Raw genomic sequence first — 26,529 nt, forward strand, 5'->3', positions numbered from 1 at the left:
CGCGGCCGGCTTCGACGTCCAAGCCACGCCGCCCCCGTTTTGGAAGACAGAACCTAGAGTGACGCAGCGAGAAGAACACGGCGACTTGGTGACTGCGGTCGAGCACGACGTGTGCAAAGGCTTGACACGTTGATGGCCGGCGTGAGCGCCGCCAAGCATTGAGCGACGCTCGTCTACCTTCCCGACGCCACCTCGAATCGTGGCGATGCTGTCGAGCCCCGTCCGGCGACAGCACTCGGCATGTCGCACGAAAATAGCGTTTCCACGTTACCAATTCGAGCAAGGCGAGCGCAACGCTACATGATGTGAAGAGGTATATCATTTCGTGCAGCACCTTTGCAGAACCTCGTCATCCTCACCCGCTCACGCCTGCACCGGCCTATAGAACACAGTCGTCACGTACTTTCTCTTGTACCTCGTCGTAGTACCCACAGCCAGCACGCCACCCTTGATCGCAGAAGCGGTCAAGTGATTGAGCACGACGTGGTTAGGTGCCGGTAGAATGGAGTTGTCGTCCACCAGTCCCCCAGGAGGGGCGAGGGCAGGATTGGCCGGGCTCGAATTGAGGATGACCTTCTCCAGCTGACGGGGCAGAGAGGGGGGCAGAGGGAGGTTGGAGGAGTCGGGTTGATCTGCACCACCACCCTCGTTCGCTTCGATCGCGTCCCGATATGCCTCCTCAGCCTGCTGCGCCCTCAGCACGCCCTCGGGCACCTCCTGCACCCACGTTTCCGCGGCTCTGAGCGCCTCATCGTCGAGCCCAAAGACGTCCTCCAGGTTCCCGTTGCGCACCAGCTCTGCGCGCCTAGCTTCCTCCTGCAAGTCCAAAACGGCACGACGGCGTGACTCATGGTGAAGCTGAGCGGCTGCGCTGTCGCTCGCGGCAGAGGCTTCCTTGTTGCTGAGTTGAGCTTGCTGCGAGGAGAGGGTGGTACCACTTCCCCCTGATCCACCACTACTCCCTCCCGGGCCCGAAGCAGCAGTGAGGGCGGCGGTGTCACGCCCATCGCTGCTTCCCCTCCCCGCGCTGCCGGGCCTGCGTTTCTGTGCCTCTCTGATCCTCTCAACATCGCGCTCCCTCCTCCTCTCCCTCTCTCGCGCAGCCTCGACATCTACCAGGTCTTCCCCAGGAGCAGACAGAGGACCAGAGTGTGCCGGCCCAACATTGGGGATCTCGAGGTAGTTGACTAGATTTCCATCACCATCCGTTGCAGTGGGCAGCTCTCTCGATACGCGCCACCTATCGTCGACGATGAACTTCATGCGATGCGTTCCCGGGGGCAGGTGCAGGACAACGCTATGCTCCTCGCTACGATGTGCACCTGCGCTTCGGCGTGTAGGCTGGTGCGCGCCAGGGGTAGAGGAAGATGCCCCATGACCTGCAGCCGTCTTCTTCAGTAGAATCTTGGAGCGCCACTCATTTGCGAATGTGCCCGTCACGAACACCTCACGCCCTCCACCGCGCCAGGTAAGGACGATCGGCATGAGGGAGACGGGCCCGCGAGCATTGCGGAAGTAGTAAGGGGTGAGATGAGGTGGGGCTTGTTGCGCTTGAGATTGGGCTTGCTGGCGGGACTTTGGTGTCGCTGAGCCGGCGGGGGCTGCCACCGCTGCAGTAGGGCCTGTAGCGGTCGTGTTGGACGAGGTCGAGTCGCTCGCTGTCATGCCGCCGCCACTGCCCGTGTTGCCCGTCGGAGTCTTCTGCCCACTGGAGAGGGGGATAGAGGGGGCAGCCGTCGCAGCCGGCACGTCGATGGACAGATCCGCCAGGCGCTTTGCCGTCGAATTGTCATCCATTGACTGCAAGCCGTGGCTGGATCCGCCAGCACTGCTTGATACCATGGGCATGCCTGCAGATGGTGGGGCCGAGGTCAGGCCAGGAGGGATGGGCATGACGGGCGTGGTGGCCCCGCTGGCCAGGCCAGTCGCGATGTGTACCCGCTGGCGTTGCGCTGCGGCTGCAAAGTCCTCCGTCGTGGGAAGCCAGGCCGGAGCGTCGCTGCCGGATGAGGGGGCGCGCGCAGGGGTCAAGGCCTTGGCTGCGTGCGACTTTTGCGTCGGTGTTGGCGTGCGAGAGAGGGAGGCGCTGCCCTTTACCAATTCTTCCTCCCCTCCCTCCTCTCTTTCCTGCGATCCAGCCTCGTTGGTCTCGTCCGCAGCGTCTGCAGCGTCCTTGGCTATGGGCGCGGCGGTCGGCGTAGCAGGTTGCTCGGGCAGTGGCACGTCCTCGCTCACCGGCGAGCTGACACGACTTGCACTACCCGGCGCAAGAACCACTTCCTCTGTATTCAAGACGGCGGATGGGGCCTTGGCTGTGCCTGCAGCGGCACTCCAGCCAGACGAATTGGGCGTGACGTGGCCGCTTCCTGGTGCGCTGCCCGTTGGAGAGCTGGGCGCGGACGGAGACGACGATGTAGGAGGCAGGGTGGGCTGTTGCTGTTTGGAAGGGATGAGGGTTGGGATCTTGAGATAAGAGGGAAAGGCAGCTGTCATGGGCCCACTGCGTGCCTGACTCTCCGCTGTCGAGGGACCAGATACGGAGCCGCTGCGCGAGGAGTATCCTTCCGATGCCGTAGCAATCGAGCTGATTGCGCTCGAGTCTGCCGTCGTCGTCGTATCTCCGTCGAAGCTCGTGGGTGAAGTCGTGTCTGAGCGCATCGAGCCTGGGAGAATGGCTGTTGCGATGCCCTTGCCAAAGGCGCCGCGACTGCCGGATGCGTTACCGCCCGGCGCTCCTCCGGTCGGCGTGGACTGCTCGTCGAGGGTTGCCAGTCCCAAGGCATCTTGTGTCACGTAGCTTGTAGTGCCCGACGCATGGCGAGAGTCGGTCGCAATGCTGGGTGAAGGGTTGGGGGAGATGATGCCTTGCGTAGAGAAGGCGGCGGTGGAGAGGAGAGTGGGCGACAAGCTCGGCGGCGGGCGCGACGTCGTGGCGCTGGGAGCATCATCATCGACGTCGATGATGTCGAGATTTTTGCCCTTGGCGCTGGGACGTTTGACAGCGGGTGGCCTGTTCGCTGGCGTAGTTGAGGAAGAGCTTGCTGCGCTACCAGAGGCGGCTCGCGCTGGCTTGCTCAATGTCGGGGAGCCAGTGGCCGTAGCAGATCGCTCTCTTGGAGCTTGAGACGAGACGCTGGGCGTGGAGAGGGATCCAGACCTCGATCGAGCACGACCAGCGGCCGACGAGGAGGATTGGGGTAGTAGGCTAGAGTCTTGGCTAACCGCTCCACTGTCTCTCATGTACGACGACGAGCGAGCAGTGGAAGCCCCTCTTCGTACAGAGCCATGTCTGCTCCAGCTAGGGGACGCTCGACCGGGTGTAGCAGGGTGACTGGCAGCTCCGCCGTGAGATCGAGGGCGAGATAGCGGGTTGAGGGATGAGGAGCCGCCGCCCCCTTGCCCACCACCGCTCTCATTGGATGCTGTATTGCCCATCGGCAGCGGCAGCGGGGGTGTTGCGCTGTCCTGTCGAGTGGTGTGAGTGGTGAGGTCGGCTAATGCGTGCGTAGTAGTGGTGGTGGTGGCGGTAATGGATGTACGAGAAAGAAGCGAAAGAAGCTGGGACGACGATGGACGGACGGACGGACGGATGGAGGAGAGGGACGCAGCGACGCAGCGAGGCAGCGCCGGCAAGACGAGAGCGGATTGATTGGACCCTCGCCTCCCGCCCGCCCGCGCTGCCTGGCTTGCGCTCAGTCGTGCGCCGCCGCTCTCAGCCCAAGGCGTGCGGGGCGCCGACGTCGATGTGACTGCACGCAAGGAAGATACGCAAAGCGCTCACAGTCGGTCACGCATGACATCACGCTGCACGCAACGATACGGGGCAGCGATGGTGGGGTACACGTGCGACAGGTGCGACGAGTGCGGCGACGGCCATGGCGGCGACCAAGTACAATTCTATCGATTCATTGGCGCGCTGCATGCTATTCGAGAGATCAGGGGAGAGTGTAGCCTCCATCGACGACCTGCGTGAAGGATGAGACGCAAGTCAGGCCAGGTCAGCTCATGCTGCGTCCTCTCCTCTCGCACAACTCACCAGGTCGTGACCTGTGCAGTAGGTCGAGGCATCGCTAGCGAGGTAGAGGTATGCCCCCTTGAGCTCCTTGACATCTCCCTGACGCCCCTGGACGGCCATTCGGAAGGCCTCGTTGCGGACCTTGGGTGCTGCCTACGAGCCAAACAGCAGTCAGTACGAGCTCGCTCCACGTCGAGCGCAAGACTCACGCCAAGATCCGTCTCGATGTAGCCAGGGCTGACTGTGTTCACTCGAGCAAAGTCCCTCCACTCCCTCGCCAGACTCCTCGCCAAGTGGATAACCGCCGCCTTGCTAGTATTGTAGCAACCCTGGTCGGTGGGCACGTTGACGATCTGTCCGCTCATCGAAGCGGTGATGATGAGGTTACCTTTGCCCTGCTGCTTGAAGACCTCACCGCAGGCCTTGGCGCAGTAGAAGACGCCGTGCAGATTGACGTCCATTACCTTGTGCCACTCCTCGACGGGCTGCTCCAGGATACCACCAGCAAAGGCCACGCCCGAGTTGGCGACAAAGCAGTCCAGGTGGCCAAAATCCTTGACTACCTGTGCAACGGTCGCGTGGACGGCCTCGTAGTCTGTCACGCCGCACTGATACGCCTTTGCCTTGACGCCGTTCTTCTTGGCGAGTTCCTCCGCCTTCTGGACCGCAGCCTTGTTGGAGTTGTACCAAATCGCGACATGAGCCCCCGCCTCTGCCATTGCTTCTGCCACCGCAAAACCAATACCCGCGCCTGCCCCACTGATGGCGACTACCTTGCCCTTCATGCTGAACATGTCCATCACGTTCGAGGGGGTGGAGGGGGTCGGGTTGGGCTTGATCTCGCCCTTGACGTCGAGGAAGGAGCTCATGGTGGGTGGGTGCGTGCCGGGTGAGTGACTGAGGATGAGAAGGCAGGTGAGAGAGGTGATTGACAATGAGCGAGAGCTTGAAGTGAGATTCAATTGATAGGCAAGGAGAAGATAAAGGTGAGGTCCTGCCCACTTGTACCCCACCACCCGGCTGCTATCTAGGCTGGATCTTCGGAGAGACGCACGGCCACCCTCCACAATCGTCGGAGCCCGCGTCGGCATTGTGGCCTTTCAGATTGCCGGCCGCCTCTACGGTGACTCGTACCAAAGCCATCGGCACTCATATCACAACGGGCGAGATCTTCCGAATGGCAGTGTGACGTATTGCGCACGTCGTCGTGGTATCATTGTATTGACTCGAAGGTGGTCATCTCGGCGTCTTCTCAAGCCTATCTACGCCGCGGTGTGGATTCTTCCTCCCATCCCCTCTTCCCCAGCGAGCCTCCGTACGACATGCTCGACGTCCTCGGCGTTCCACTGCGAGCTAGCGGCGTAGTTACACCGCCACTGCCGCTGCCACCACTACCTCTCGGCGTCATCCCTCCCAGTCCCTTCGCCGTGCTGCGATTGAGCAACGTCTTCGCTGCAGGGGAGAGCATCTCTGCTCTTTTGCTTGCTGGGCGCGAGGATGCCGACGAGCTTGAAGAAGCACCGTCCCTTCGCTCACCTCTCGCCTTACGCCCACCACCATTCGCCAGTCGCGCCGCAATCTCATCTCTCCTCGGCGTAGGTGGAACGGCGAAGCCTGGCCCGACTGTACCGCTCGCATTGCCTGAGCCCCTGCTACGCGCAGAAAGGAGACGTCGCCTGCTCATACCCGGCGTGCTCGTCTGCTCGCCTTCATCTTCCACCGCAGAAGGTGCGGGACTGCGATGCGGCGTGACGAAACCGTATCCGTTCACGGTAGGTCCCGCGTCCACCCTCTCGCCATCCTCATCGAATCGATCCCCGTACCTCGACCCGCCGCCCAAAGCGCTATCGATCCTGCTTGACCGTGGCGTCGAAGCTGACGTAGACGTGGAAGACGAGCGATGCTTGTTCGCCTTCATCCCCGGGTACTTGGACTGAGGAAAGAGCTCCTGCTCAGGGAGAGCGGTGTTATGGAAGTTGGTTTGACGTTGAAGAGACTGACGAGCGTGGAAGAGGCGATCTGCTGCAGACTGGGTGGGCACATGCCTTGCAGCCTCGGAGGTGGTAGGGAGCGAAGAGCTGGCCTTGTCCACCGTACTGACATCGGCGTCCGGCCCGTAGAAGAGGGCGTTGCGCAGCTTGTAACGGAAGGCTGCTGCGCTTGCTGCGGACGGGAGGATGGGCTTGGTGGCGAGCACGCCGTCTGGGTCCTCGTCCGGTCGCAAAAGGCTGGTCTGCGCTGAGGAGAGGGGTGCTGATTGGTAGAGATGGAGAGGGACGGCAATCTCTGAGCGTGGATCGAGGGAGTGCTTCAGTGGCTTGAGGTCCGAGGGAGGAGATAGAGAGCGCGGTCGCGCAACGAGAGCCTTGTTGCGAGCCTCTTCGTCTTCTTCGTCTGCAACATCAGGCAGCTCCTCGCTGGCCGACCGGATGAGCCTGATGCCCTGCCCTTGTGGCTGGGCTGACTCGAGCAGTTTCCTATCTTGCCCCTCCCAGCCTTTCAGCCGCTCGAGCTGGCTGACCCTCTCCCTCGTCCCCACATCCATCTGACCACTTCCAATGAGCTTCCTCCTCTTCCCCTCGGGCAACGCCAAGACGGAGCGTGCGTATCCCTCATCGGCCCTCTTCCTCGCCTCCTCAAGCACAAAGGTGCGCCTGGCATTAGCCTCTTGCTCCTTCCCAAAGGCGCGAGAGTATTTTTGCCGACGCTGGGCATTTGTGGCGTGAAGCAGGGAGAGGAAGGAAGCATTGTCCTCTGATGTGTAGGCGTGTTGGAAGGAGGAGAGTGTGTGGCCTGCCACGCTGACAGTCGATGAAGTTGCGTCGTCTGATGGGTCCTCGTAACGTGACTGCCTCATCGGCGAGCCCGGGGTCTGGCCACCTCTCACTGGCGTGGGATCCCAGCCACGATCGAGAGGACGAGCAGGCGTGTCTGCCGGCGTACCCATCCTGCTCATCAATGAGGGCGTCATCGAAGCCTGCCTTGCCCGGCTACTGTTGCGACCCCGTCTCCCTCGCCTGCCAAGCTCCTCCTGCGCATCCAACTCATCCAACACCCTCTCCGCTCTCCTGAGCCTCGTGTCTCCGCCTGCTTCCCCCTCGTCGAGCGCTTGAAGGGCCTCGAGATACTCGTTCTCTGCCTTGAGGCGGGGCAGTCCGGGAAAGAAGTCCCGCTGGATGAGGGAGGAGAGGGAGGACATGTAGGCTTCCTCCTCTAGCACTCGTTGACCCCGCAGCGACGTCGTCGATGGGGTGAGCGCGGTCGACGACCATCCTGATGACGACGACGAAGACGAGGCGCCATTGCTGGCCATGTCTGTCGAGCCTCGGGCGAGATGATGGATGTGGCAAGGATGCACGAGGGCTGAACGAGAGCGCGGACAGGCGAACAGGCGGACCCAACTTTCGCAGCCTCCACGACGGACGGACAGGCGGACAAATGGCGGCGGCGACAATGTCTCGCACACAAAGAGGTGCGACGGCGATGAGGGCAGGTTCTTCACTTTTCATTGCAATCGTTGGTCTGCGCATCCTCTTGCTCGTCCGCGCCCCCTCACGGCGCCAACCTCTTCGGGTCACGCGGGAACATGCTGGTGCGGCGAATGTTGGTGATGCCCAGGAAGAACATGAGCACCCTCTCCAGTCCAATGCCTCCTCCTGCGTGAGGCGGGCAGCCCATCCTGAAGCCTTCGACGTAGTGCTGCATCGACTCTTCCGAGATGCCGACCTGCGGGCGGGCCAGGGGGCGAGCGAGGGGCCGGGAAGTCAGCGTGAGGTGTTCTTCGTTCTGGGCCCACGCCTGCGCTCACCTTGGCCATCTGCTTGACCAGCAGATCCGCATCGTGTACTCGCTGCGCCCCCGACATGATCTCCTGGCCCCTCATGAAGAAGTCGTAGCTGTTCGAGTAGTTCTCGTCCTTGGGGTCGGGCATGGTGTAGAAGGGCCTGACCGCCATGGGGAACTTGTCCAACATAAAGAAGTCACTCTGGTACTTTTCCCTCACGATCTTGCCCAGTACTCTCTCCTGCTCCGTGCTCAAGTCGTCATAGTCGCCCAACTCCTGTCCGGCCTCACGCAGCATCTTGACCGCCTCAGGAAACTCGAGGCGGACCAGCTTGTCCGGTACGAGAAAGTCGTCGGAGGGGAACTGCTTGCGCACCGTCGCAATCTCCTTGCTGTATCGCTTGGGGAGTTCGCGGAAGATGAAGAGGAAGAGGTCGCCCAACAGCTCGAGGACCTCATGGTAGTGCTCGTCAAAGGCCATCTCCAGATCCAAGCCCATGAACTCGGTCATGTGGCGCGGCGTGTTGGAGTCCTCTGCACGGAAGACGGGCCCAATCTCGTACACCTTGCCAAAGTCGGCTGCAATGGCCATTTGCTTGTGCAGCTGCGGCGACTGAGCAAGGAAGGCGTTGCCCTTGAAGTACGAGACTTTGAACACGCTCGCGCCGCTCTCGGTCGCTGCACCCTGCAGTTTTGGGGTGTGAATCTCGACGAACTCGCGCTGCTCGAGGTACTCGCGGAACAGCTTGGAGATGCCGTGCTGGACACGGAAGATTGCTTGGTTCGTCGTGGTGCGCAGGTCGAGGATGCGGTTGTCCAGGCGCAGGTCCATGGGAATGCCAGGCATAGGGCGGTCCGTTGATTGGGAGGCTTCGATCTCTGCCTCGGAGCGAGTGGCATCGTCGACGTAGAAGGGCTGGCGAGCGGTGGGGATCAGGATGTCAGCGGGCGTTGCAAAGAAACAATACGGCGCGCCCGCTCACCTGAGGGGCCGAGGGCGCCACTTTGGACACGAGGAAGATCTTCGAGACCTTGATCTCAGCGTCCTTGTTGGTGACGGTGGAAGACTCGATGGGCTTGGACACCTTGGAGATGGTCCCTTGCACCTGTACGATGCTCTCTGAGGGAAGCGTAGCAGCCCACTTGACCCTGCGAGGAGGGTGGGCGATCAGCGCTCATACCCTCGCCGTGTACTCCCGCCCTGCGCCCACTCACATCTGCTTCGACACTTTCTCAGGCGCCTGTGCCAGCACCGCTTGAACGCAGAAGAAGGCGTGGCGCAACGTGAGGAAGACAAACTTGGCCGAGGGCGTGCGGCTCGTCTGGATTCGCGCAGAGAAGAAGATGTCCTTGCCGTCATTCTCGGCCTTTACATCTTCGAGCGAGGCGTAGGTGCGTCCATGACGCTCTTGAGATTGGTTGAGGGGAAGCTCGCCGTAATTTTGCGAGGCAAAGTCCTGGCCAGCGAGGGGAGGGGACGTGGTGAGCGAATGACGGCTGGCGTCTGGCGGCTGCGGCTTGACACCCACAACCTCGTCTGCCTGGCGCTGAGCCTCCTGCTGCTGTACTTTCGCAGCCTTCTCGGCCTTGAGCCTCTCCTTCTCGGCCTGCTTTGCGCGCTTCTTCTTTTGGTTGTCAGAGAGGGGTGTACCGTCGGGGCTGCGTGAGGGTCAGGAGCGAGGATGGGTCAGTCCAAGCTGCGCCGCACAATGTCTCTTGCGACCACGCACTTGAGCTCCTCCTGACCGTCTGCGGCGGGCGCGACGGGCGCCACGGGCTTCTGCTCCTGGGTTGGTTTCGTCTCTGTTGGCTCTGACATCTCGATGCGCTCGCTATCTCTGTGTTGAAGGTGCAGCTTCTGCGTCGAAGTTGTTCTCGCTCTCGACGTCCGCATCTCACTCAAAGCCCCGTCCGCGTGGAGGGAGGGAGTCGAGTCAGGTGAGTCGGCCCGCGCGCTGACTCCCCAGACCGGCGGCTCGCTCGACCCGTCCTCAGCAACGAGCGACCACCTCACTCTCGCCAATGCAAGCGCTCAAGTTCGTGTCGGCCTCGCGACCTTCAATACTACGACGTTCGACAGCACGAAGGAGCGTTTGACGTTCTTGGGACGAGAATACGGGCAAGAGGCCTTAGAACTGGTTCTATCAGAAGGCGCGACAGTGCTGCAGCTTGCTTCTGCTTCGCCTCATTCTCACTCAAAGGTGCTCCATGTCAAGCACCTGACTCGTCCGATTACTTTGCCCAAGACGAGCGAGGCGGGAGTCGCTCTCGCGCTTGAGTCTCAGACGTAAAGCTCATCACCAAGCTGTCTTTCGATCTATCAAGCTGATTTACTCGCTGGATGAAATCTATGGAGAGGAAGAAGGAGTCGGGAGAAGCTCTGGCTTGTCTGGCTTCATGGCTCTCGCGGGGAGATTGAAGCTGCGAGAGGCGTTCAGGCCTTGGTGTCAGCTCGCTCAACTGCCGTGGGTGACTTGATACGGCGTGTCTGCTCCTGCTCCTGCTCCTCCTCCTCCTCCTCCTCCTGCTCCTCCTCCTCCTCCTCCTCCTCCTCCTCCTCCTCCTCCTTCATCTCCTTGTCCGTCTCCTCTATGGCGTTATGAGCGAGGAAATGTTCACGAAGTTCCTCCTCGACGAGGGCATCGATCTCAGAGTCGGAGGCGCTAAAGGTGCTGGAGGGCGTCGAGACGCGAGGCTCCGGGTAGGAACTGTAAGGCGGCTCGACAGCCTGCGAATGCAGAAGACGATGAGCTCACTGGACTTATATGAGGAGCTATCCTCTCCGCGGCTGCGAACCTCACCGGGCGGGAGTATTTCAGCACCTCTCGAAGGTCAGCCTCGAACCTTTCGTCGGTGCTGCCGTCGGACTCGCTGCTACTGTCACTCATGACGTGTCAAGTGAGAGGAGTAAGAGGAGGTGGTGAAGCGTGAGTAAGATGAGGGCAAGGCGTGACGGCTAGTCGCAGGGGCCATGACAACTGCCAGCGTCTCGGCTCGCATCGCGGATGGGCTCGGGGAGGGACGAACGTCGAGGGTTGGCTTGGCGGCGCATGCCCTGGCGCGGGCATCGACGGGCCCACCAACTCCTTGAGCACAACACACGAGCAACAGGACGATCAGAGTAGAACAGGCAGACCCACGACGTTGAAAGGAGAGAGCGACACTATGCAATCTCATGCACGGCAGTGGAGGACCGCCTACTTCGAGGCCACTGCTCACGTAGGCGAGGCGAAGACACGGTGGCGACGAGCAGGCCCTGAAGGAGCAGGCGCTCACGCAGCGAGTAGCGCAAAAATGGAGCAGTGTGATGAGAGTGGGAGGGCCAGAACTGGTCGCTGAGCGTTTGCTTCGACGTGGGCCACGACGAGACGTGTGCGGGCGCGTTCCTGAGCCGCCCCCACCGCACCGTACCCGCAAACCCGTCGACGGCGTGATGAGCCGACGAAGAGCACAGCCCACGGCCACAGCCAGGAACCAAGGTCGAGTCACAAGTGATGAGCTGAGTGTTGGAGAGTCTACCTAGCAAAGGCGGCGAGCGAAAGCAGCGTGCGCTGGCATCCAATCATCTTGCCTCCCATCCACTCACTCGATCCTCCCCCTCCCTCGTCTACTCGCTCCCTCATCCCTTTCCCCCCATCTGCCCTCCTCTGAAACTCGCACCTCATCCCTTACCACTCCATCACACCACCGCACCGTCCTCTACTCGGCTCATCGTCCTCGTCAGCACGTCATCACAACAAGCCAGCTTCGCTGCCACCGTCAACGCCACCGCCATCGTCACCGTCAGCGCTACCGTAGCGTCGTCGATGCAGTCAGACTCTGGACTGTGCCCGACTTCCACGGCAATATCCTCACCGCCCTCGTTGCGTGCAAGCATGTCGCGACAACGCCACGGGATCAAGAGGGAGGAAGCTGAAGGAGACATACTCGATCAAGAGGAGCAGGAGAAGGCGTCCAGGCGTGAGCTAGCTCAATCTCAACCTCAGCATCTGTCCTCAAGTCGGTGGCACTGCTACGGGAGCAACACCATCCTTCTATGCGACGTCGTCCGACCATCTCAACTCACCTCGCTACTCGTCATGGCACATCTCACCGTCGCATCAAGGCCATCTCCGTCTCCTCACCTTGCGCCTCTCCGCACTCACGACGACCTCGAAGGCCGACGACGTAGCTTCCCTTGCCTGGCTGCTGCCGAAGCATCTCGGACCTCGTCGCCGCAGCATCAACAAGGTCATCAGGGAAAAGGACGCCAACGTGTCGCGTTAGTGTCGAGCGTCGAAGAGGATGCGGAGAGGGTAAGCAGAGCAGGAGAGAGCACTCGGCGGGCCAGCATGCGACGCCAGCTGACCAGCACGTCACCTTGCTCTTCTTCCCTTGCCTCCTCACCATCACCAGATCTCTTGAGAATGGCTGGAAGGACAGACTACGTCGCGACCTTCAGGTGGCGTGCCAGGATGCGACATCAGCTGGCCATCTTGACCTCTGTCTTCCCTTACGATGTCTCCCAATAATGACTTCTCGAACTGACTCCGTCGCGGCCGCGGCGGTAGCAGCCTTCAGATACCCTCTCCCTGCCCAACTTGGGCCATTTCCACACGGTCTCAAGAAAGCCATCCAAGATAAAGACCTCAATGTCCTCGTAGAGTTTGCCAAGTGGCAACTCCAAACCCATAGAGAGGCACTCCTCGCCGAAAGGCTGGTAAGGAGCGTCGAAAAGTTGCGTGGCCAGATATCGGTCAAGCAGGCAGCAGACCTGCGAGCCAACTTCCATATTCTGCGGCTGGCTCGACAGAGCTCAGCCCTGCCCATCGAGGTCAATGTCCCTCGCGCCTCGCGCCCTCATACGAGTCAAAATCGGCCAGCGAAGTTCGTCTTCCTCGCACGGGAATCCATCAAGTGGAACAAGCACAAGAGGGTCCCCGACCATCGTCTTCGCGCGCGGAAGATCGCGAGGAAGACGTGGGCAAGCATCCCCGAGACGGAGCGCCCCGCAAAATTCGAGATTGCGACGTACGTCGTCGCAGGGAGCGCCATCAAGGGGATGGAGAGAGGAGGGTGTTGAGCTTTGGCTCGACTAGACTAGCCTGCGCTCATACCCCTTCTTTGCCCCTACCTGGTCTCTTGAGCTCGAGTCTGGATCTTCTTGAGCTAGAGCCTTTTGATCTATCACTTTGGATCGACGTGCTTGACATTACACCTCGCTCTTCTGCCCCTCGATCAGCAAGGAGGAGCCCGCCCTCTTCGTCTTCCTAGCTTGCGAGAGGACCGAGTGGACGACCTGCGAGCCAGCTTCAACATCCTGTGCATCGCCCGTAGGGGCTCGGCAGCACCCATCAAGGTCAACGTGCCTCGTTCGGCCCCACCTAAGATCACGCCAGACAAGCCAGCTCTCTTCGTCTTCCTTGCTCGCGAGAGCACGCACTGGGACCTCAGTGTGCGCAAGCCCGACCATCGCAGGCGGGCGAAGCGCATTGCAAAGAAGACGTGGGCGACAATCCCCCCCCCAACAGGGCCCGAAGAAGGACGAGGTGGTGGTGCGAGTGGTGGCCGGGAGCGCCATAAAGGGCTTCCAGGCCGGTGGCAGCGAGGAGGAGGATGAGCACAAGCTCTGGGAGGACGCGATGGGAGACATCCGTCGTGCCTTCCGTATCTTCGTGCTCGGTGAGTAGGCGGAGGCTTAGCACGAAGCAATTGTATGGCCCGAGCATCGCTGATACACTTTACCCTCGTCCGCGCAGGGGAGGATGGGGTGGCATGCGACAAGGCGAGCGTTGGTCAGTATGCGAGTCACGGTGCTATCGCGGGCGCAAGCTTCTGACATACCTCTCTCCTCATCATCGTCGCCGTCGTCATCCTTGTCGTCATCCTCCATCTCTACCCACTCGTCTTCGTCTTCATCTGTTGCAGCGCACGTGCTCTGGCAAGGGCACGCCGACATCGTGTTCGTCTACGACGACGAAAACAAGAAGACGCAGTGGGTACGCATGACACGCGACGAACTCGTTGCCCAGCTCGAGACGCAGGACGAAGAGGCCAAGGGGCCTTTCGTCAAGTCAATTGAGCGAGGAGAGGTAAGCACGCGGTTCGTTCTTGGCTCAGCTCTGTGACTGACACACATCAGCTTTGCCATACTAAATTCGCCGTCGCCTGCTCGCCCTCCAGGTATCTCTGGCCACGCACCCAGTCGGCCACCGCCAGGGCTTCCTGAACGAGGCGCATCCCTTGGCTATGAAGGCGGCCGGGCCAGAGCCCAGCTGGGAGAAGGTCAAGATGTTGTCGATCGAGAAGAACCAGCGTGCAACAAGTTCGTGGCGCGCGCTCCTCACGGTACGAGCCGAAGGCGGGGAAGGGTAGGGCAGCAGATTCATTCTTCGAGCTCAATGCAAGCGCAGCGACAAGTACATCGAGCACCAGGTTGCGCAACTCGCGGTCACTCCTCAAGTCAGCCCCACATGCCAGCCGAGACGCTGCGGTCGCAGCGAACCCGGGCCATCACGCTTGTCCCTTAACTCCAACTTCTCCGGCTCCGCCCTCTGACTCGCACACTCTTGGACTCCATTCTTCTCCTCCGCCATCGCCGCCTTGTTCACCTGCTTCTTACAAGCTACATGTACGTCGCTTCGCCCCTCATCGGGCCAGCGTCATGACCAGCCAAGACGACGAAAGTGATGCTGTCTATAAGCGGGAGCTCGCAAAGACGCTCAAACAACTGCGATCGGTGAGAGCCACGACCGAGGAGACGGAGGGCATCTTTGGGAAGGTGAAGTGAGCTGACCCTGCGCACCCTCCCCATCCACCTCTTCATTCGCAGGCCGTCGAATCCACCTATTGCCCGTACCGGGCAATTCGTCCTACATCGCCTTCTCTCTCGGACACGTCTGAGGACGTCGAGCTCGACTCCTTTGTCGAGGAACTGATCCACGACGAGCTGATTGCCAACGACGAGCTGATCAAGACTCGTCGAGAGGCGCAAGCAGCTTATCTCAAGAACTGGCGTGCGGAGAGGGACGCCGGCACAACGCCCTCGCAAATTCGAGATGATCACATACGTAGTCGCAGGCAGCGCATTCAAAGGCATGGAGAGAGAGGAGGTCGTTGAGCTCTGGCTCGGCTAGACTAGCGGCGATCACTTTGAACACTCGACGGTGACGAGGACAAGCACCGTCTTTGGGAGCACGCGCTTCCTGACCTGTGCCGCGCCTTTAGGGTTTTCATTCTTGGTGAGTCACCTAGGGTGCGACATAGCACGCACGTCAGGCCCGCCGCTGACGCTACCACTCTCACGCACTTGCACGCACAGGGGAGGATGGTGTTGCATGCGGCAAGGCAAGCGTCGGTCAGTACTCGAGTCGTGCCACCACGGGTGCCAGCTACTGACTCTACCCGTATCTTGACCTTCACATGCCTCTCGCCTCTCTCTCACACACCCTCGTCATTGTCGTCGGCCTACTCTTCCATGGCTCGTCATCATCGTCACCCTGCTTTTCGATGGGTTGGCAGCCTACATCCCGTGCCAAGGGCATGCCGATGTCCTGTTCATCTGGGCCGACCACCAGAAGAAGACGCAGTGGTCGCTGGTCCCTCGTGATCAGCTGGTCCACCAGCTAGAGACGGACGATGGAGGAGGCTCTCATCACCACGTCCTCCTTGTTCTCCACCACTTCTCTCACCGGCTCTTCGACACCTTCCTCATTACTCGCCACCACCACCTCCCTCACCAGCTCTTTGACAGCGTCCTCCCTTCTCACCTCCGTGAGCATGACATTCAACGTCAAAGACGTCGAGGCCATCAAGAAAGGCCTCCGAAAGGTGCTCAAAAAATCGCACCCGGAGAGAATCATGACCGAGAAGTCGTAGCATACACTCTGCTGTGGGCTGACCCTATTCCACACCCGTGCGCGCATCCGCAACCGCAGACTCGCTGCTCGCGCTTCTGTCCGTACCAGAAGCCCGGCGTCTCGCCGACCTCCCCCGCGCCAAAGATCGATAGAGAGCTGGTCAAGCAAGGCTTGGCCAAGAAGCTCTTTACCCAAGACGCCATCGTCAAGAAGCGCAAGGAGGACATGAAGCAATATCTCAAGGATTGGCGCGCCAGGAGGAACGCAAAGGAGACGGCCGAGGAGCGCAAGGCCCGCGCTGAATACCACAAGGAGAAGGGCACCCAGCATCGCGAGAAGCACAACAAGAACGACACGGACCAGGAGAGGAGGAAGAAGTTGAAGAAAAAGGCAGAGGCCGAACAGAAGAGGAGGGACAGGATCAAGGCAAACGAGACCGAGGCGCAGGCCAAGCAGCGCCGCGCAAAGCTCACCGCCGCCTCCAAGGCCTCAAGGGCCAAGAGGATGGAGAAGGAGACGGAGGAGGAGAAGGAGGATCGTCTCAAGCATCGGCGCCAGCCCGACAGCCTGAGGAGGGCGAGGGACGAGGAGGGGCTCGCGGCGACGAGCAAGGCGACGGGGCCGGGGAAGAAGGTCAGCAAGGTCAAGAAGATGAGGGAGGCCATGTAGGCCGAGGAGGAGTAGGCGGGGTGGAATCAGATGCACCTATGGTACGGCTAACATGTAATAAGCTGGCTACCATAGGAAACGATATCGCCACCTCTCACTCATGCCTTCATCACTCAGCTTCAAGACATTTGGAGTTGGCGACGTTGCACCCTGCATCCACTCTGCTCCCTGCAGATCCTTTTCAGCCTTTGCCTGACCTTGCATAGCAGAGGCTTCCATCCGCTTTTGCTCTCGCCTGCTGCTCTTGCTCTCTTACTGTCGCTGAGTGTAGCAGTGCCAGCTGCCTTCCATAACGCCGCCCCGGCATAGCTGGACGTATTGTGAGTGTCGCCAGCCTCACGCGTGAACGCGATGGGCGAGAAGGCGGACGGAGCGCGAGTCCGTGAGCAGCACTGCACGCTGCTCCGCCTTCCGTCGTCTGGTTAACGTTGCTCCATCCGCTCCAATCACTCCCTTCACTTCTTTGACGGCCAGATACTGCATTGCTCCTCTTCCTATATAGCATTCTTAGCCCTGCCGTAGGCAAAGAGACAACAGCAACATCATGACATCGCGCTTCGGCGGTCGTTTCGTCTCATCAAACGCGGCCAACCCGTCCAAGGAGCCTGTGCCGTGAGTCTCGCGCTCCACCCCCTCCCTCTGCGCCACGTCTTTGCTCACAATGCCCCTCCTCTCCCCACTCGCAATAGCATCTGGGAGCAGTCTTGGGTACTTCCCGCCCCCAATGCAAGGATCAAGGTCCTTAAATGGGTCAAACGTACGGACTTGCCCGGCCGCACCTTCCCCGAGGAGGAGGACGCGGGTGTCATCTATGAGAAGGAGCAGCAGAGGTTGAAGAGGCAGAGGTTGGAGGAGGCCGGGGGAGGAGAAGAGCAAGCGGCAAAGGTGGCGGAACCAGCAAAGGACGTAGCAGCTCCTGCGACGGTCGTCGAGGCGGGAGGATCAGCCGGTGGGCAGGATGTCACAATGACCGATGCCCCACCAGCACCAGCAGCGCCCTCCGCTTCACAAGAGGCAGTAGCAACATCAGCAGCCGCAGAAGGAGGTGACGCCCTCTCAGCAGGCGTCACAGCAGACGAGACTCAGGGTCAGCACCTCTTTGACGAGACGCAAGCGGCGCCCATTGGAGGCGGCGGTCTGCAGGACGATGCAGACGAGACGATGGATGCCGGATCCAAGATCCTTCCCACGGCTACTGCGACGGCCGATGCAACACCTGCAGGCGCCATCACTCCTGCTGTAGCAGAGGGAGCGGGCAAGGCGGAAGATGACGACGAAGGCGAGGGCGGCGAAGAGGAGGAAGAAGACGAGGAAGAGGGTGAGGAGGAGAAAGCAAAGCAGGTTGTGGACAAGCGCGCGACCATCCGCATTGGTGGTCCTTTGCCTGCCGGTGTAGAGGAGGAGCCGATCGTAGAAGCGCCTGCCAAGCCTCAGGGCGAGGTCGAGGCTACCGCGGCCGCAGGAGAGGAGGGCAAGGACACCCAAGCAGACCAGGCTGTTGCGGCCGCAGAAGAGGTACCAATCGCTGCTCCGCCAGCAGAATCAACATCGACGGAAGAGCAACCCGCCCCTCACGTCGAAGCCGAGCTCAACCCTTCAGCACCACCACCGCCATCAGACGCACCAGCGCTGGACGCTCCGCAGGACGTGGAAGGCGACGCACTCGGTGGTGTCGAGACTACGACGCGGGCTGACCCGGAAGTCAAGCAGGCCGAGCAAGCCGCTCAAGGTGAGGGAGGCGAGGTGGCTGCCGTTGTGCACTCGATGCCGGGAGGTGGGGAGAGGGTCAAAGTCGTGGTGAGCGAGGAGGAGAAGAAGGCGGAAGAGGCGCAAGAGCAGGGAGAGCCGCAGGCGTGAGACTCGCATGATGTGTACTCTTGCACTTCTACAATTACATTCAACCTCACCTCGTCATCACACGCGGCTACGCCCTCCAGTCAATCTTCGGCGCATCAGTCCTGAACCGTTGCGTGACAGTGCTTCGCTCCAGCTCAACCGTATGCCCCATCCTGAAGGCCAGCAACCCAGCATGAGCAATCATGATGCCGTTGTCGATGCAAAATCGCTCATCGGTCGCAAAGACTTTGCCTCCCCTCTCCCTGGCCATGTTGGCCATCATCTCCTGCAGTCGCGAATTGGCCCCCACACCGCCCACGATGAGAACTTCTCGCGAGCCGATGTGAGCCATTGCTCTCTCGGTGATTTCGACTAGCATGGCGAAGACGTGTTCTTGGAGGGAGAAGCAGAGGTCTGCGGGCGTGATGACGTCTGGGAGGCGGGCGCCATTGGGGATGCTTGATCGTAGAGCCGACGCTTCGTCGTCGTCGCCGTCGTCGCTTTCTTCCTCGTCATCTCCTGGGCGTACGACATGCCTTCCATCCCCACTCCACGTCTCTCCATTCGCCATCTTTCCCCACTCTCCTACCTCTCCACCGCCGACCTCGCTCTTCGTGTCCGGCTTGAACCTCTTTCTGTCCTTGGTATACGCCTCGACGCAGCTCAGCACCCCGCCCAGGCTCACATCCATCCCTTTGGTAGCGTAAGGCAGTGGGACCAAATGTCTCCCCTTTCTCGCCTCGCGCTCGACGTTGTATCCCGGGCTGGGATCATTGCTCAAGCCTACAACGCGCGCGAAACGATCCAGCATGTTGCCCACAGCTATATCCAGCGTCTCACCAAAAATACGGTAGCGTTGCGCAGAGTAGGCTATCACCTGAGTGTTACCGCCGGAGACGTAGAGAACTACCGGATTAGAGGCGCCAGTGATGGTGCGACCCATCTCGATATGGCCCACGCAGTGATTTACGGGGACCAATGGCACGCCGTATTGCGCAGCGAGCGTTCTTGCTACGATGGCCACGCTGGCTAAGCATGCACCCATGCCCGGACCCTTGGTATAGCAGATAGCGTCGCAGCCGCCGACATCCTCGAGCCCTGCTCGTCGAACAGCTTCGCTGACCACTCGGACAATCCATGCCCTGTGATGGCGAGCCGTATCTCCTGGCTGAAAGCCCGAGCCGGGTGGTGTGACGTAAGTGTGACGGACATTGGAGAGGATGGAGACGCTGCCGTCGGGGGCATGGGCAATGACACCTGCGCCTAGCTTGTTGGCTGAGCCTTCCAGGCCGAGGGCATAGAGGGTGCGCGGGGGAGGCGGGAGAGGATCTTGCGCAGCGGTGACCGCCCTTTTGGCTACTCGACGTGGGCAACGATGTACTGCGCTGTTCTGAGATGCGCTGCTGCTCCCGCTGGGAAGCGCAGTGGCTGTTGGAGTCATTGTATGCTGTTGGTGGAGTGGTGTGAGGAAGTGGACAAGGCGAGGGTCGCAGTCCGCCGTCGATCCTTGCCCAGTCGCTTATATAAGCACCGCGTCTCAATCTCGACAGGCGGGAGGGCGGACTGGCGGCTCTTGAGATCTTCCCGTCACTCAATTCACCTCACAACGAGCAAGACCACAATGGCAGGAGACACCAAGATGACCGTAGCAACGGAGGAGGCGATCGTAGAGCTGCAGCTTAAAACGAACGAGGCGCTGCTCATAGCCGCATCAGCTGGAGATCTACCAACGATCAAGACGCTCCTCACCTCGGGCCTCGCCTCGTCCTCCTCGTCTCCATCTGCCTCCTCGGAACCCATCCTCGCCCAACCGTGGTACGAATCACCGACCATGCTCAACTGGTCTGCCCTTCACTTCGCAGCAGAGAATGGTCACACAGCCGTAGTGAGGTATCTGCTGGCTAATGGGGCAATCTGGAACGCAGTCGATGTCAATGGGTTCACGGCGGGAGATGTGGCTTGGAGTGCCAATTGGACGCAGTGCTATGCGGCTCTGTTGGAGGAGGGGGTCAGACAGGGGCTATTGGGTGCCTTGTTGGAGAAGAAGGCTGGAGGAGAGGAGAGCGATGAGGAGGAAGACGACGACGGCGAAGAGGCTGGTACATCGACCGCACAAGTCGACCCAGCCACCAACACCCTGACCCTCAGCGCACCTGCGGACGGAGGCGAGGTCGTCAATGACAACGAAGGCTTCCTCAAGTCGCCCCTGCGCTTCGTAAACGACCCGAATGACCCGCGCAGGGCGAGATGTATGGACCAGGATGATAATATGGTCATGGCTGGGTGGGAGACGGAGATTATGCGCAGATCGGCGGAGAGGTTGTGTGAGGGACTGCCAAAGAGGCGGGTCGTCAAGGATGAGGATGGCGAGGAGAGGATCGAGGGATTCAAGGTGAGGGCGCGAAAGGCATGAGACGGCCACTCGTGAGCGGCGACCTGACCATCCCTTTTCCTCCGCGGCAGGTCCTCAACGTCGGCTACGGGCTGGGTATCATCGACGACTTCCTCCAATCCCACTCCCCAGCCCTGCACGTAATCATTGAACCCCATCCGGACGTCGTCAAGTATCTGCGCACCTCTCACCCCGAGCTGGCCTCGGCTCCCGGCGTAGTCATCATCGAGAAGACGTGGGAAGCAGCCCTCGAAGACCCGCAATTGTGGGAGCTCGCCCCCGAGGGATTCGACGCAATCTATGCGGACCCATTTGCGCAGGACTACAAAGACCTTAAAGTCTTCTTTGACCGGTTGCCCGACCTGCTTCGAGGAGGAGATGGGACTGAGCCCCTTTCTCAGCGCGCGAGGTTCGGCTTCTTCCACGGACTGGCGGCCACGAATCGTTTCTTGTACGATGTCTATACGCGACTGGTTGAGCTGGACCTGAGGGATATTGGGCTAGAGACTGAGTGGGAGGCGGTCAAGGTGGATATGGACGATGCGGAGGAGGTCTGGGAGGGAGTGAGGAGAAAATACTGGACGTTGGACGAGTATAGGCTGCCTACTTGTCGGATGGGAGTAATCTGATGCGGGAGAGGGAGGAGTCAATGGTATCACACGCCGACCTCCCAAGGGAGTCATTCTTTGACTGTCGCAGTCGTGACGGTGATCAAGTCCAAGAGTCTCGTGATTCGCATGGAGGAATGACAGGCATTTTTGAGATCGTCCGCCCCTAGAATCCTTCCTGCGAGCGTTAGAGGGAGCCAGAGTGTCAGCTACGATTTCATTCCTTGCATCAGCCGGCTGAGCTGAGCACCCACGTCGAGGGTCAATTGCCGCGCAATATCGGTATTCGCAACCTGGTTGGTGAACTCCTCGAAGGAGAGCTTGCCGTCGCTGCGGCCGCGGGACAAGAGGTGAACAGGGAATCAGCCTGACGATCCTTGAGACCTCTCTGCGCCCTTCGTCTCGCTCGCGCTCACCCATCGGTATCCGCCTCCATAATAGTCTTGTCCACAATCTGCTGCAGCTGTTGATCTTTCAAGTTGTTCCCGACCATCATCTTGAGCACCAAGAAGAGCTCGCCATTGCTAATCAACCCATCGCGATCCATATCGTACACCTTGAAGGCGAAGCGCAATTTCTCCTCCCTCGATCCTTGCGAGCTGAAGGCGGAGAGACCAGCGACGAACTCCTGGAAATCGACGGTTCCGCCTCCATCGTCGTCAAAGATTGCGATCATGCGGAGGGCGAGGGGATTGTTTGCTATTGCGGGAATCTGGAGGAACTCATCACGATCGATTGAACCTGAGCCGTCGCGGTCAAGCTTCATGAAGCGTCGCTTGAGGCGATTGATTTCTTGTTTGGAGACTGATGCGAAGGAGGGGAGAGGAGGATCAGCCGACGCGATGGAGCGAGCGAGTGAGACGAGGGCAGTACTGACAATTGGAGTTTTCCTCAATCTCCTTCATCAGCTGGCTCCCTTGCTGACCCATGGCTGTGCGTGTTGCTCTCGAGGGAGCGGGAGGTCGGGAGAAGAGGAGGGCAGAGGCCTATGCAGGCTTGATGAGAGCTTGTAATGAGCGTCGAGGCAGGCGAGAATGCGAGTAGAGGATCGAGCGATGGGCCTATGTGAGGTCGAGAATGATCCAAAGGAAGGCTTCGTGTGTGTGTGGAAGGATGCGGTGAACGCTATATGCTACACTTTGATGGTGCCCTGTTACCGCCGCTGCTGCTTCTGGCGCTGACGCTGCCGTTGAGGTGGCGTGTGAGGGGAGCTGCTTATGCTGTGCTGCCTTGTGTATGTTGAGAGGCGTCAAGTTGCTCGATTGCCTATTCGGAGGACGAGGCTGCTTGAGGAGAAGAGAGTAAGATAGCAGAGACGTCAAGATGAGTTCAAGGTGTTGGTTCTCGTCGTTCGTCGTCCCATCTCGCCCTGACCAACCAACTTGAAGCCTCGCCCCGCGCTCGCTCGATCCGCCCTGAGGCGCTCAGTCCGCCATCGTGGCATTGCCTGGCCACGCGGGGCAATGGGCGCCCAGCCCGCTCAGACGCATCGAGGGCAATCAACGCGATCTTCCTCCGCCCTCCTCTGTTACCATCTTCGAAGCCTTTCTCCCTCTTGAGCACTACGCAGCATGGCAGACAAGATCAGGGACATTGCGGACATCCCGCAGTCATTCTTCAAGGAGGGCACGCAGTTCATGAACAGGTGCACTAAGCCGTCCAAGAAGGGTGAGTAATTGCCGGCAATCGTTGGAGAGGGAGCGTAGAAGTCAGGCTCTGGATGTCCCTCCCACAAGCTGGCCGACGACGTAGAGGTCATGGCGGAAGAAGCAGGGAAGCAAGGATGCTCGTCCTGGTCTCGCTCCATGCTCCAGCATCCTCTCTCAAGGTCCAAGAAGCTGACATGCATCCTTCCTCCCCTCTGCCCTACGCCCAGAGTACATCCAAATCTGCAGAATGGTAGGAATGGGCTTCGTCGTCATGGGTTTCATCGGCTACTTTGTCAAGCTGATCCATATTCCGATCAACAACATCGTGAGTAGCGGCAGCGGCTCGCAGCTGCGCATGACGTGGAAGGAGACCGAGGGGAGGGTGATGCTGACCTTGCGCCCACCGTTCGGTGTAGCTGGTCGGTGGAGCATGATGGAGGTGATCGGGAGGGCGAGGAGCGAGTGAGGGGCACGCTGTGCAATAGTCAGACAGACAAGAGCGGGGACACAGGTCGTACTCAGGCGATGGACGCCAAGCTATCTGGCCTCCCTCGTCTCCAATCCTTCCCAACCAATTCACTTCATCACGTCAACACTTTCGAGGATTGTCGCAGGCTCATGGCGAAAAGACGTCTGCAGCAGATGAACGCCACTAGTCGGTGTCATTTCATCGCCGTTCTCCTCGATCTTGAGGAGGCCAGCTCGACGCTCGACAAAGGCTCACCGTACCTCGCTAGATGGCGCGCTGAATGCTGGGGTAGATGCTCGGGGGAGAAGGGTGACTATGGAAGAGTGGAAGGCTCTATCGATCTAATGCGGTCGTGCGGTATGGGCAGCTCTGGCGTATATGCTAAGGCTGGCCGTGTGCGGTGTGAGTGAGGTCACGGTGATGGTACAGTAGGTTTCGCGTGATTGGAGGATGAGGCGTCTTGAGGAGGTTGAAGAGATGCCGATGCTGATTTGGCGGCTTCTTGACGTTGACGCTGGCATTCAGGCGCCGCTGACGATGGCCCGCGCCTTGCAGGCTAGCTAGCTTACTGCTGATCACTCCCAGCTGCCCCACGGTAGTCCCCTAGCACGCGGCAGCGATACATCTCTTCCAGCTCCCTCCTCGACGACTCGATCCACTGAGATTTCAAAGCCTGCCTCATGGTGCGCCGATATCGAGTATCAAGCTCGAACAAGTCATCGAGGAAAGCCTTTGCAGCCCTCACACTCCCGTGATGAGGACGCAGCGGCGGCAAGATTTCCCACCTCAACCCCTTGAGGATGCAGCCAATGATCGCGACATAGTCTTGGCGGAGCTTGCCCTGCTGAATCTGCTCCTCTTCGACGCCTCGTTCCATTGCGAGGATGATGGGTTCGGGGTCCACATCGCAGCCCACGTGAGGGAGACCGGCGGATGAGGTCATGGGGTGGCTGGAGAAGATGGTTGTAAAGATTGTGCAACCGAGGGACCAGGAGTCGTGCTGCGGACAGGGCGCAAGGGGCAATCGAGGTTTAGCGACGCCGCTTAGCTACACCTTCTACGTCGAGTCCACTAACCAAGAATGGGCTGTACCCCGGCTGCCGGCTACTGTGGTTGATCAGCATTTCCGGCGGGGCGTAGAGAGTAGTACCCATGTGCTTCTCCCTGCACCTGGGCTCGCGCAGCACTCGATCAAACGCAGCCTCATCCATCCCCTTGGCCTTTTGCGTGACAAGGGGATCCTCCCAAGCCATACCAAAATCAGCGATCTGCACGTGCGGGAACCTCGTGGCCGCCGTAACGAGGATGACGTTCTCCGGCTTGATGTCATGGTGCGCGATCCCCTTGTCGTGCATGTAGACTATTCCCTTTATCATCTGGTAGGCAATCCATTTGACTTGTGCCTCATCGAGCCCGCCGTTGGGGACATGTTGTTGAATGTAGCTGAACAAGTCTCCGCCCTTCGCCGCATCGACTATCACACGTACAATGACTTCCTTGCGAGACCTGGAAATACGCCCCTCATCGACGTCGAGGAGACCGTTGAGGTTTGGATGGCGCATGAGCGAGAGGACGCGAATCTCTTCCTTTGCAATGCTGCCAGTCTGGGCGTCGGTGTTCTTGAAGCGCTTGCAGGCTACTTGGCGTTGATGCTTGCGGTCCCAGGCCAGGAGCACGATGGCATGTGTGCCTTCGCCGAGCATGCGAGATGAATATTGGTAGCGGTGTGCGGGTGTTTGCTGCGAAGACAGGACGTCTGATCAGAAAGGGCACCAGCGAGAAAGTACGGACAGAGAGCGCTGACTCACACTCGAGCTGTCGTCTTGATCCCAGGCAAGGGATGTGTCGACCATGCTGCTGAATGTGAAGCCTGCACGCGCGAGAAGATCGTGTGGTCAGTCTATCTGAGCGCTCAAAGCAACCGCAAGCAACCGTAACGGCCACTAACGCTGCTGGCCAGCCTCTACAACGTCACCATGACTGAGGAGCACAGTGTCTTGAGAGATCTGATGCCCGTTCCATTGTATGCCTTGCCCAGGAAGTGAGCGATCCTGCCGAACGGTACGATGCCAGAGCCCGGGGGGACGATAGTGATCAGAGATGGGAGGCCCTCATGGATGGTTGGGACCAGGCCGCCCTGGCCGTTCTACGAACTTCGCACGACACTGTTACCTCTCGACTGCTATTGCCCTCGCAATGATACGCGAAGAGTCTGAAGGACTGCAAAAGCGATTGCAGGGGAACAAGAGTTGATTAGCAGCTGGAAGAGACGCCTCTATGCTCTACATACTCACGATACCCTGGGCCGTGCTTGTCTCAATCATGTAGTCGCTGAGGGACAGCATATACGGATAATGTCAGCAGGCAAGCCTTCCGGAGCCACGCAGACTTCATATACCGACCTGCTCTCGTCGTAGCCGACGGTGAAGGGGCGATGAAGCTGAATGGCGATGGCTGAGCGAGGCATATGGGTGTTAGCGAGACGTTGCTCGAGCCTGTACGGCCCACTTCGATCCGCAGCTCACCCATCTTCTCCTGGGCACGAAAGCCGCCCTCGAATTCAAGCAGAGCGACCGTCGCCAGACTGTTGTGACTGCCGCATCGTTCCTCCTGCTCGTCTTCGCTCTCCTCCAGGCTAAGATTCTTGCTACGCAGCTGATTGATGCGCTCGATCTCCTCGAGAAGGCGAGGGTCGTTGCTGAAGTTGGGCAAAGGGATGAGCGGGCCGACATCGGAAATGACTGGGTCGCGAGAGGACAAGAGGGCTCCATAGCTTCTCTGAACCTGCTGCTGAGGGCTCACACTGCTTCGCGCAGCAGCCGGTGTGGTAGCTACACTTGCTGCTGGCCTGGGCGTGTGCGATTTTGTATGACGTCCACCACGTCGACTGGGCTGCGCCTGACTGGCGCGGGTCTTTGGCTTTGACAACCGCTTGATCGCGGGTCTGCCTGCGGCCATAGCGTCAGCCGATGACGATGGCGATGGCGATGACGATGTAAGTAAGTGATGGCGAGAGAGCATGAAGGGAGAAGGAGTGAAGTGTCAGGAACGGCCGCTGGCGCAAGAGGGGTGGTGCCGGCCGCAAGCGCCGTGGTTCCACCAAAGGCGGCCGAATCGCCGACTAGTTCGTGAAGCAGGCTTCCCCATTAGCTGGAAACTAGCATCAACCACCGCAGTATCAGTGGTCGGACTATGAGATGGAGGGCAGAATCCTCTGCAAAGAAGCACGAGCCCAGCTCTGCAAGTTGTAGGGGACCACTGGTCGGCGAC

The 26,529-nt window shown here is 59.9% G+C and overlaps 15 protein-coding genes across 15 annotated transcripts; 5 read left to right on the forward strand and 10 right to left on the reverse strand.

Moving 5' to 3' along the window:
* Nucleotides 1–216: 216 nt before the first annotated feature.
* Nucleotides 217–3,595, reverse strand: BDZ90DRAFT_184211 (AMPKBI-domain-containing protein). The gene is made up of 2 exons (XM_025503800.1): nt 360–3,595; nt 217–296 (listed from the first exon to the last, which is right to left on the reverse strand). The coding sequence occupies exon 1, from the start codon at nt 3,433–3,435 to the stop codon at nt 364–366; it is 3,072 nt and encodes a 1,023-aa protein (XP_025361653.1). The 5' UTR covers nt 3,436–3,595; the 3' UTR covers nt 217–296; nt 360–363.
* Nucleotides 3,596–3,935: 340 nt separating this feature from the next.
* Nucleotides 3,936–4,948, reverse strand: BDZ90DRAFT_252989 (NAD(P)-binding protein; the record flags this gene model as incomplete). Its single annotated transcript, XM_025507779.1, has 3 exons — nt 4,225–4,948; nt 4,037–4,168; nt 3,936–3,965 (listed from the first exon to the last, which is right to left on the reverse strand). Exons 1-3 carry the CDS (start codon nt 4,882–4,884, stop codon nt 3,936–3,938), a joined length of 822 nt encoding a protein of 273 aa, XP_025361654.1. The 5' UTR covers nt 4,885–4,948.
* A 52-nt stretch (nt 4,949–5,000) lies between these two features.
* Nucleotides 5,001–7,466, reverse strand: BDZ90DRAFT_184290 (hypothetical protein). Its single transcript, XM_025503801.1, has one exon. It carries the CDS (start codon nt 7,326–7,328, stop codon nt 5,274–5,276), a length of 2,055 nt encoding a protein of 684 aa, XP_025361655.1. The 5' UTR covers nt 7,329–7,466; the 3' UTR covers nt 5,001–5,273.
* An 88-nt stretch (nt 7,467–7,554) lies between these two features.
* On the reverse strand, nt 7,555–9,617 carry BDZ90DRAFT_279976 (aspartyl-tRNA synthetase; the record flags this gene model as incomplete). Its single annotated transcript, XM_025509232.1, has 6 exons — nt 7,555–7,741; nt 7,824–8,714; nt 8,782–8,947; nt 9,014–9,255; nt 9,328–9,457; nt 9,529–9,617. 6 exons carry the CDS (start codon nt 9,615–9,617, stop codon nt 7,568–7,570), a joined length of 1,692 nt encoding a protein of 563 aa, XP_025361656.1. The 3' UTR covers nt 7,555–7,567.
* A 615-nt stretch (nt 9,618–10,232) lies between these two features.
* On the reverse strand, nt 10,233–10,686 carry BDZ90DRAFT_227333 (hypothetical protein; the record flags this gene model as incomplete). Its single annotated transcript, XM_025504751.1, has 2 exons — nt 10,233–10,526; nt 10,600–10,686. The coding sequence occupies 2 exons, from the start codon at nt 10,684–10,686 to the stop codon at nt 10,233–10,235; spliced, it is 381 nt and encodes a 126-aa protein (XP_025361657.1).
* A 1,098-nt stretch (nt 10,687–11,784) lies between these two features.
* BDZ90DRAFT_184418 (hypothetical protein) lies at nt 11,785–12,925 on the forward strand. The gene is made up of 2 exons (XM_025503802.1): nt 11,785–12,093; nt 12,194–12,925. The coding sequence occupies exons 1-2, from the start codon at nt 12,083–12,085 to the stop codon at nt 12,858–12,860; spliced, it is 678 nt and encodes a 225-aa protein (XP_025361658.1). The 5' UTR covers nt 11,785–12,082; the 3' UTR covers nt 12,861–12,925.
* Nucleotides 12,926–12,937: 12 nt separating this feature from the next.
* Nucleotides 12,938–13,796, reverse strand: BDZ90DRAFT_184433 (hypothetical protein). Its single transcript, XM_025503805.1, has 2 exons — nt 13,622–13,796; nt 12,938–13,516 (listed from the first exon to the last, which is right to left on the reverse strand). The coding sequence occupies exons 1-2, from the start codon at nt 13,661–13,663 to the stop codon at nt 13,016–13,018; spliced, it is 543 nt and encodes a 180-aa protein (XP_025361659.1). The 5' UTR covers nt 13,664–13,796; the 3' UTR covers nt 12,938–13,015.
* A 488-nt stretch (nt 13,797–14,284) lies between these two features.
* Nucleotides 14,285–15,018, reverse strand: BDZ90DRAFT_184431 (hypothetical protein). The gene has a single exon (XM_025503804.1). It carries the CDS (start codon nt 14,874–14,876, stop codon nt 14,403–14,405), a length of 474 nt encoding a protein of 157 aa, XP_025361660.1. The 5' UTR covers nt 14,877–15,018; the 3' UTR covers nt 14,285–14,402.
* On the forward strand, nt 14,876–16,654 carry BDZ90DRAFT_184429 (hypothetical protein). The gene is made up of 3 exons (XM_025503803.1): nt 14,876–15,018; nt 15,099–15,124; nt 15,299–16,654. The coding sequence occupies exons 2-3, from the start codon at nt 15,115–15,117 to the stop codon at nt 16,303–16,305; spliced, it is 1,017 nt and encodes a 338-aa protein (XP_025361661.1). The 5' UTR covers nt 14,876–15,018; nt 15,099–15,114; the 3' UTR covers nt 16,306–16,654.
* Nucleotides 16,655–16,734: 80 nt separating this feature from the next.
* On the forward strand, nt 16,735–18,221 carry BDZ90DRAFT_232614 (hypothetical protein). Its single transcript, XM_025506324.1, has 2 exons — nt 16,735–16,917; nt 16,995–18,221. The coding sequence occupies exons 1-2, from the start codon at nt 16,850–16,852 to the stop codon at nt 18,160–18,162; spliced, it is 1,236 nt and encodes a 411-aa protein (XP_025361662.1). The 5' UTR covers nt 16,735–16,849; the 3' UTR covers nt 18,163–18,221.
* Nucleotides 18,222–18,229: 8 nt separating this feature from the next.
* Nucleotides 18,230–19,941, reverse strand: BDZ90DRAFT_246384 (putative KAE1-putative O-sialo-glyco protein-endopeptidase A1; the record flags this gene model as incomplete). The annotated part of the gene is made up of 2 exons (XM_025507557.1): nt 18,230–19,497; nt 19,938–19,941. 2 exons carry the CDS (start codon nt 19,939–19,941, stop codon nt 18,230–18,232), a joined length of 1,272 nt encoding a protein of 423 aa, XP_025361663.1.
* Nucleotides 19,942–19,972: 31 nt separating this feature from the next.
* BDZ90DRAFT_221006 (hypothetical protein) lies at nt 19,973–21,162 on the forward strand (the record flags this gene model as incomplete). Its single annotated transcript, XM_025504457.1, has 3 exons — nt 19,973–20,240; nt 20,307–20,491; nt 20,605–21,162. 3 exons carry the CDS (start codon nt 19,973–19,975, stop codon nt 21,160–21,162), a joined length of 1,011 nt encoding a protein of 336 aa, XP_025361664.1.
* A 145-nt stretch (nt 21,163–21,307) lies between these two features.
* On the reverse strand, nt 21,308–22,070 carry BDZ90DRAFT_260726 (putative CNB1-calcineurin B, regulatory subunit; the record flags this gene model as incomplete). Its single annotated transcript, XM_025508284.1, has 4 exons — nt 21,308–21,319; nt 21,396–21,471; nt 21,558–21,945; nt 22,019–22,070. The coding sequence occupies 4 exons, from the start codon at nt 22,068–22,070 to the stop codon at nt 21,308–21,310; spliced, it is 528 nt and encodes a 175-aa protein (XP_025361665.1).
* A 642-nt stretch (nt 22,071–22,712) lies between these two features.
* On the forward strand, nt 22,713–23,224 carry BDZ90DRAFT_260727 (secE/sec61-gamma protein; the record flags this gene model as incomplete). The annotated part of the gene is made up of 3 exons (XM_025508285.1): nt 22,713–22,809; nt 23,018–23,115; nt 23,207–23,224. The coding sequence occupies 3 exons, from the start codon at nt 22,713–22,715 to the stop codon at nt 23,222–23,224; spliced, it is 213 nt and encodes a 70-aa protein (XP_025361666.1).
* Nucleotides 23,225–23,746: 522 nt separating this feature from the next.
* BDZ90DRAFT_184533 (kinase-like protein) lies at nt 23,747–26,440 on the reverse strand. The gene is made up of 8 exons (XM_025503806.1): nt 25,785–26,440; nt 25,662–25,713; nt 25,554–25,590; nt 25,414–25,479; nt 25,208–25,310; nt 25,068–25,129; nt 24,336–24,998; nt 23,747–24,259 (listed from the first exon to the last, which is right to left on the reverse strand). Exons 1-8 carry the CDS (start codon nt 26,278–26,280, stop codon nt 23,825–23,827), a joined length of 1,914 nt encoding a protein of 637 aa, XP_025361667.1. The 5' UTR covers nt 26,281–26,440; the 3' UTR covers nt 23,747–23,824.
* Between the last annotated feature and the right edge of the window lie 89 nt (nt 26,441–26,529).

The sequence above is a fragment of the Jaminaea rosea genome (assembly GCF_003144245.1).
Source record: "Jaminaea rosea strain MCA 5214 unplaced genomic scaffold BDZ90scaffold_8, whole genome shotgun sequence".
NCBI lineage: Eukaryota > Fungi > Basidiomycota > Exobasidiomycetes > Microstromatales > Jaminaea > Jaminaea rosea.

Coding starts and splice junctions, on each gene's coding strand:
- BDZ90DRAFT_184211 (XM_025503800.1), bottom strand. CDS start 3,435: ATGGGCAATACAGCATCCAATGAGAGCGGTGGTGGGCAAGGGGGCGGC.
- BDZ90DRAFT_184290 (XM_025503801.1), bottom strand. CDS start 7,328: ATGGCCAGCAATGGCGCCTCGTCTTCGTCGTCGTCATCAGGATGGTCG.
- BDZ90DRAFT_184433 (XM_025503805.1), bottom strand. CDS start 13,663: ATGACGACAAGGATGACGACGGCGACGATGATGAGGAGAGAG. Junction 13,517..13,621: donor CGACGATGATGAGGAGAGAG/GTATGTCAGAAG, acceptor ACGAGGGTAAAG/TGTATCAGCGATGCTCGGGC.
- BDZ90DRAFT_184431 (XM_025503804.1), bottom strand. CDS start 14,876: ATGCCTTTGAATGCGCTGCCTGCGACTACGTATGTGATCATCTCGAAT.
- BDZ90DRAFT_232614 (XM_025506324.1), top strand. CDS start 16,850: ATGACATCGCGCTTCGGCGGTCGTTTCGTCTCATCAAACGCGGCCAAC. Junction 16,918..16,994: donor CCGTCCAAGGAGCCTGTGCC/GTGAGTCTCGCG, acceptor CACTCGCAATAG/CATCTGGGAGCAGTCTTGGG.
- BDZ90DRAFT_184533 (XM_025503806.1), bottom strand. CDS start 26,280: ATGCTCTCTCGCCATCACTTACTTACATCGTCATCGCCATCGCCATCG. Junction 25,591..25,661: donor GTCGGCTACGACGAGAGCAG/GTCGGTATATGA, acceptor GCTGTCCCTCAG/CGACTACATGATTGAGACAA. Junction 25,130..25,207: donor TGTAGAGGCTGGCCAGCAGC/GTTAGTGGCCGT, acceptor TCGCGCGTGCAG/GCTTCACATTCAGCAGCATG.